We start from the raw sequence: 7,401 nt of genomic DNA on the forward strand, positions 1-7,401 counted from the left end.
TACAATTTTCAGAATAGTTTCACCAAATATTCAAATAATTTTAATAATAATATTCGATATTGTTTTATACTTGACCCATATTTTATTTTAAGAGAACATGAAGGCTTTAAATAAATATTTATGATTTTAAACGATTCGATAAGAATAAAAATGAACCAACAGTGATAGAGGGTTACTTACCTCAAACAGCTAAAATAATATTTCCCAAGCTAATCTCAAATTACCAAGATCCACCTCAATCTCACAAACCTAATAAAATATTATACCACATAAACAATTATTATTGATCACCATGATGCATCTATCATTCTTTTCTTTTATAATGTACTAATCTAATCCTATAGTCTACAAGTAAATTCCAAAACCCCAAAATACATACACCCAATCAACATACAAGATACTATGTCTAAAGAAATAGTTAGGAGTACCATAAAAACAAATCTTACCTCCAAGAGATGATTAGATCAAAGTCACCAATCTATGAATCTTCTTTCTTTTCTTTACTTCTTTTTTTTTTTTTTTTTTTTTTTTCTATTGCTAGATCTGCCGCAGCAGCCACAACAACATCACTACCTCTATTTGTTTGTGCTTCTATGTTTCCAAGACCTAAAGCCCAAGTGGGCCTATAACCCAATCTCCCAAAATTACAAACTTAACCATCTAAGTAATAAAAATTTTTAAAAAAACCACCTCATAACTAATTCCTTGATGTTACTAAAATGACCCATATAAATTAATTTAATTACTACTTTAACCAAAAATAATTCTACACATAAAATTTTGGATTTTACATTCTTCCCCACTTAAAAGAAATTTTGTCCTCGAAATTTGACATACCTGGAGTCTCAAAAAGTTGGGGATACTTTTGTCTCATTTCATCCTCAAGTTCCCAAGTAGCTTCTCTTTCCGAGTGATTACTCCATTGAACCTTAACATAGTGAATGACTCGACGCCTCAAAACCTGTTCCTTCCTATCAGCAATTCGCATAGGGTGTTCCTCATATGTCAAATCCTCCTTAAACTGCAACGGTGCATGATCAATCACATGACTAGGATCCGGTATATACTTCCTTAACATTGAGACATGAAAAACATTATGAACTCCAACTAGTGAAGGTGGTAGGGCAAGTCTGTAAGCTACCTCACCAATTCGATCCAAAACCTCAAATGGCCCAACAAATCTAGGACTCAATTTACCACGAACACCAAACCTCATTACTCCTTTCATAGGAGACACCTTAAGGAATACATGGTCTCCAACCCCAAACACCAAATCACGTCTCCTGTTATCTGCATAACTTTTCTGTCTACTCTGTGCCGTGCGAAGTCGCTCTCTAATAAGATTGATCTTGTCCACTGTTTGTTGCACAATCTCAGGCCCTAACAACTTCCTTTCACCCACATCATCCCAACAAATAGGTGATCTACACTTTCGTCCATATAAAGCCTCATATGGTGCCATCTGAATGCTCGCATGATAACTGTTATTATAAGAGAATTCCACTAAGGCCAAATGCTCATCCCAAGAACCTCCAAGATCGATAACACAAGCCCTCAACATGTCTTCCAAGGTTTGAATAGTTCTCTCTGACTGTCCATCAGTTTGAGGATGAAAGGCAGTGCTAAAATTCAAACTAGTGCCCAAAGCTGTATGCAAACTCTTCCAAAACATAGATACAAATCTGCTATCTCTATCAGACACTATGGTCGCCGGAATACCATGCAACTTCACAATCTCCTTGATATACAATTTTGCAAACTTCTCTAAGGAGAACCCTACCTTAAAAGCTAGAAAGTGAGCGGATTTGGTCAATCGATCAACGATAACCCATATAGCATTGTTACCACCTTGGGTCCTAGGCAACCCTGTCACAAAATCCATGGTAATATGTTCCCACTTCCATTCGGGAATAGGAAGAGGTTGTAACTTACCTGCAGGTCTCTGATGTTCAACTTTCACTTGTTGACATACCAAACATTGAGCAACATACTGAGCAATTTCCCTCTTCATATTATTCCACCAAAAGTTCCTCTTCAAGTCTTTATACATTTTAGTGCTTCCTGGATGTACAGTATATCCTGAACTGTGAGCTTCTCTTAGGATTTCTCTCTTGAGCTCTAAATCATTAGGCACACACAACCTCTCTCCAAATCTCAAGGTTCCATCTTTATGCATACAAAATTCCATCTGTAGCCCTATTTCCATTTCAGCCTTAAGTTTTTGCAACTGAGAGTCTCTTCCTTGAGCATCTTTAATTCTATCAATCAATGTGGGTTGAACCCTAAGGTTTGCCAACTGCACTCCATGGTTGTGCCATCTAATCTCAATATTCAACCTCTGTAAGTCCTCCAAGATATTCTTTTGGTCAGTGATCAAGGTAGCCAAATTACTCGGGGTCTTTCTACTCAAGGCATCCGCCACTATATTAGCTTTTCCTGGATGATAATTGATAGTCAACTCATAGTCCTTTAATAGCTCCAACCATCTCCTTTGCCTCATATTCAATTCTTTTTGAGTGAAAATATACTTCAAACTTTTATGATCAGTGAATATCTCACATTTCACCCCATACAGGTAGTGCCTCCAGATTTTCAATGCAAACACCACGGCAGCCAACTCCAAATCATGCGTAGGATAATTCTGCTCATATGGCTTCAACTGCCTAGACGCGTATGCCACTACCTTATCATTTTGCATCAGGACACAACCCAAGCCCATCTTCGATGCATCACTATAGATGGTAAAACCTTCATCTCCGGACGGAACTATAAGTACTGGAGCACACACCAATCGACTCTTTAGATCTTGGAAACTCTTCTCACAATCATCAGACCACTCAAATTTAACCCCTTTTTGTGTTAAACGAGTTAAAGGCATAGAAATTCGGGAAAATCCCTCAACGAACCTTCTATAATATCCTGCTAAACCCAAGAAGCTACGAATTTCAGTGACACTAGTAGGCCGATTCCATTCCACCACCGCCTCCACTTTCTTGGGGTCAACAGACACCCCATCTTTAGATATCACATGACCCAAAAATGATACACTCTCCAGCCAAAATTCACACTTCTTTAATTTAGCAAATAATTTCTTCTCCCTTAATATCTGCAACACTATTCTCAGATGTTCTTTGTGCTGCTCTTTACTCTTTGAGTACACAAGAATGTCATCAATAAAAACTACCACAAACTGATCTAAGAAGGATTTAAACACTCTGTTCATTAAATCCATAAAAGCTGCAGGCGCATTGGTCAACCCAAACGGCATCACTAAAAATTCATAATGCCCATACCTAGTTCGGAAGGCTGTCTTAGGTATATCTTCCGTCTTAACCTTCAACTGGTGATAGCCAGAACGAAGGTCAATCTTAGAAAAGACTTGTGCTCCTTGCAACTGATCAAATAGGTCATCTATCCTAGGCAAAGGATATTTATTTCGGATTGTCACCTTGTTCAACTCTCGATAATCAATGCAAAGGCGAAAACTACCATCCTTCTTTTTCACAAATAAAACGGGCGCACCCCAAGGAGAAACACTAGGCCTAATAAAGCCCTTATCTAGTAACTCTTGTAACTGTTCCTTCAACTCTTTCAACTCTGCTGGGGCCATCCGATACGGAGCCTTGGAGATAGGACCCGTGCCAGGTATCAATTCAATGGCAAACTCAATCTCTCTATCTAGTGGCAACCCCGGTAACTCTTCAGGAAAAACATCGGGAAATTCCTTCACAACTAGAATATCCTCTAGCTTCAATTCAGTCTCACGGGTATCTCTCACAGAAGCTAAATAGCCCTCGCAACCATTCCTTAACAACCGTCTAGCTTGCAAAGCTGAGATTACCAAAAGAGGAGTGTTAACTCCACTACCCACAAAGCAAAATTCTGGTTGATTAGGAATCTGAAATACTACCCTTTTGCCTCGACAATCCACAGAAGCATAATTGGTTGCCAACCAATCCATTCCAAGAATTATGTCAAAGTCCCGCATATCTAAAACAGTTAAGTCTACAAGCAATTTCCTGTCATCTATACTAACCACACGAGATTTGCAAATTAAGTCAGCAACCATAACCCCTCCTATCGGGGTTTCAACACATAAGTCGATCTCTCTAGAGACACATCTCCATCCATGTTTCTTAACAAATCCCATAGACACAAATGAATTTGTAGCGCCAGAATCAAATAACACATGTGCATAAACAGAAGACACTAAAACAGTACCTGACACCACCGTGTTGGAAGTCTGGACATCTTGTTGCGTGAGTGCGTACACTCGACCCTGAGTCTTTGGCTTATGACCTCCATTTTTCTTTTGACTTCCTGAAGACCCTTTGTCTGTTGATACTCCTTTATTTGTCCATGCTTTCTGTTCAATCTCATGCCCCTTTCGATTAGGGCAATCAGCTATCCTGTGCCCCTGTTGCCCGCAAGAGAAACAAGCCCCAGTATTCCAACGACACTCACTATCCCGATGGAATCCATTACACCTAGTGCATTGTACCCGATCATTCTTCTTATCAACACTACTACCCATAGTTCGACTTCCCCAACTCCCAACCGAAGAAGTGTTTTGTCTCTTAGCATTGCCCTTCGAATTGTTAGTTTGGAAGTTGGAAGAACTAGGCCTCTTCTTATAATTCTCTTCTTTCTCTTCTTGGGCTCTGGTAAGGCCACTCTCAACTAGCAAAGCCTTATTCAACACTGCTCCAAAAGTAGGTAACTCGAAAGGAACCACTTGTTGCATAATGTTCGTTCTTAGTCCAGCTTCAAACTTTCGTGCTCTGCTATCCTCATCTGCTTCAAATGCTGATGCAAATTTAGACAACTTCATAAACTCAGCTTCATATTCTGCAACCGTCTTATTCCCTTGCTCTAACTTCAAAAATTCCCTCTGTTTTTGTAGACGAACACTCCTAGGGAAGTATTTCTCATTGAATGCCTTCTTAAACCTTTCCCATGTATAGGGGTTGGCATCATGCTCGTGTATGCGCTTCTCCATCTGCCACCAATCATTAGCTATCCCTTGTAGCATAAACGTAGCATAGGTCACCTTCTGATCATCCGTACACTCAAAAACGGGAAACAACTTCTCCATTTCTGTTAACCATTTTTCAGCCTCCAAAGGGTCTGTGGCTCCGTCAAATGCCAAGGCTATCTTCTTAAACTCGGTAATGTTACAACGTGGCCTTGGTTGTGGCCCAACACCTGGCTGCATCTGCTGTTGTTGCTCCATAAGTCTAGTCAAGTTATTCCCTATGGTGGTTTGTTGTTGCACCACCCCGGCCAACGTTTGAAGCACTTGAACCATTTCAATTGGATTGGGGATTGCAGCTTGTTCTTGGTGTCCCAACTCTTGCCCCTGATTTCCTCCGACTGCTTGAGAACCACTACCATTATTAGTCACATTCCCTCGCCGATTGCTATTACCAGTCCGTCGATTCGTTTGACCCTGGCGTGTATTCCTAGCCATATTTGCCAATGTCTCCTCATGTTCCATTGCAACCTAAATGCATCAATAATAAAATCCCATCTTATTCTATTCTCAAGTCCCTATAACAAGTAAATAAAAATAACATTATATCAAATTATAAGCGTTCCCAATCCTATATCTACCCAATCTCACCACTATTTTATACTAGCCTTTAAAAATTACAACCTGGCTCTGATACCACTAAATTGTCACGTCCCAAGCTCCGTGACAACGCCGCACACTCATTTAAGTGAGCATGCAAGGCTAAGAGTCCAACACATAACTAACAATGTAAAATACTCCAATCAAACCCTTAATTATCATAATACTAAAATCCATAAAAAAAAATTGATTATTCTTATCATATGAAATTATCCACCAAGTCCACTAATAAAATCCATTAACAAAACAAATAATCCAAGTACTTAAATCATAGTCCTACTCTCGGCACTCCCATATGTAAAAAAAATCCCGTGCAGCTCTACTCTTCAGAATCTGAAAAAATAAAATAAGGGTAAGCTAGACAGCCTAGTAAATAACCAACCATCACTGCCAGCTGGATCAAGTATAAAAAAATAAATAAATAAATTGATAATCAATAAATATAAATTTTTCTACAGTTCAATAAATGAACAATTATTTTGTAAGATGGTTTCATGGCTAAAAATAAACAATGTACAATACATTTTAAATGAAAAGCCAACAAGATAATTCAAAGTAATTCATTGTTCAAATCGATGGTTCGATATTCAGATGGTTCAATGATTTGATTCACAAAACCCAAGTCTTATTGACTACGGTCACATAGCCCGTGACAAGGCCCAGAACCACACATAGGCCGGTGGTAAAGCCCCAAAAGAAACTAGTTTCTGTGCCAATAAATAACCCCCATTGGCTAGGGTCCAAATCGTAGTCAGACTAGAGTGATGTTCAAAATTCAAACAATACACAAATTTTAAAAAAAGCATTCGATATTTTCAGAATAAACGTTTAGTACAATTTTCAGAATAGTTTCACCAAATATTCAAATAATTTTAATAATAATATTCGATATTGTTTTATACTTGACCCATATTTTATTTTAAGAGAACATGAAGGCTTTAAATAAATATTTATGATTTTAAACGATTCGATAAGAATAAAAATGAACCAACAGTGATAGAGGGTTACTTACCTCAAACAGCTAAAATAATATTTCCCAAGCTAATCTCAAATTACCAAGATCCACCTCAATCTCACAAACCTAATAAAATATTATACCACATAAACAATTATTATTGATCACCATGATGCATCTATCATTCTTTTCTTTTATAATGTACTAATCTAATCCTATAGTCTACAAGTAAATTCCAAAACCCCAAAATACATACACCCAATCAACATACAAGATACTATGTCTAAAGAAATAGTTAGGAGTACCATAAAAACAAATCTTACCTCCAAGAGATGATTAGATCAAAGTCACCAATCTATGAATCTTCTTTCTTTTCTTTACTTCTTCTTCTTCTCTTTTTTTTTTTTTTTTTTTTTTTTTTTTCTATTGCTAGATCTGCCGCAGCAGCCACAACAACATCACTACCTCTATTTGTTTGTGCTTCTATGTTTCCAAGACCTAAAGCCCAAGTGGGCCTATAACCCAATCTCCCAAAATTACAAACTTAACCATCTAAGTAATAAAAATTTTTAAAAAAACCACCTCATAACTAATTCCTTGATGTTACTAAAATGACCCATATAAATTAATTTAATTACTACTTTAACCAAAAATAATTCTACACATAAAATTTTGGATTTTACAGTTTGGTTAATGATGAATCACTTGGGTTTGGGTATGCAATTTCGCGATGAGCCTGCACGGACCCGATACAAGCTTGTTGTGAAAAAGTAGGGGAAAGTTTGAGTCTTTTGTGTATATGAGTGTTTTCTTT

The 7,401-nt window shown here is 37.7% G+C and overlaps 1 protein-coding gene and 1 long non-coding RNA gene across 2 annotated transcripts; both read right to left on the reverse strand.

The window, feature by feature from the left end:
• Positions 1–787: 787 nt before the first annotated feature.
• Positions 788–5,308, reverse strand: LOC145819293 (uncharacterized). Its single transcript, XM_082913266.1, has 5 exons — positions 3,553–5,308; positions 2,684–3,015; positions 2,179–2,296; positions 1,593–1,866; positions 788–1,424 (listed from the first exon to the last, which is right to left on the reverse strand). Exons 1-5 carry the CDS (start codon positions 5,306–5,308, stop codon positions 788–790), a joined length of 3,117 nt encoding a protein of 1,038 aa, XP_082769392.1.
• Positions 5,309–5,365: 57 nt separating this feature from the next.
• Positions 5,366–7,038, reverse strand: LOC145820490 (uncharacterized). The gene is made up of 3 exons (XR_014362182.1): positions 6,911–7,038; positions 6,645–6,713; positions 5,366–5,503 (listed from the first exon to the last, which is right to left on the reverse strand). It is a non-coding gene; the product is annotated as an uncharacterized LOC145820490 (long non-coding RNA).
• Positions 7,039–7,401: the final 363 nt, after the last annotated feature.

Source organism: Camellia sinensis, chromosome 2 (assembly GCF_055761805.1).
Source record: "Camellia sinensis isolate YWXY chromosome 2, ASM5576180v1, whole genome shotgun sequence".
NCBI classification, from domain to species: domain Eukaryota; kingdom Viridiplantae; phylum Streptophyta; class Magnoliopsida; order Ericales; family Theaceae; genus Camellia; species Camellia sinensis.

Bases quoted from the DNA above. Each gene is read 5' to 3' on its own strand.
- LOC145819293 (XM_082913266.1), bottom strand. From the start codon at position 5,308: ATGGTTCAAGTGCTTCAAACGTTGGCCGGGGTGGTGCAACAACAAACC. The intron at 2,297-2,683 runs GTAGTGGCATAC...CATGGAGTGCAG, and splicing joins TCCTGATGCAAAATGATAAG to TTGGCAAACCTTAGGGTTCA. The intron at 1,867-2,178 runs GTATGCATAAAG...ATTTTGTGACAG, and splicing joins AGGGCTACAGATGGAATTTT to GGTTGCCTAGGACCCAAGGT.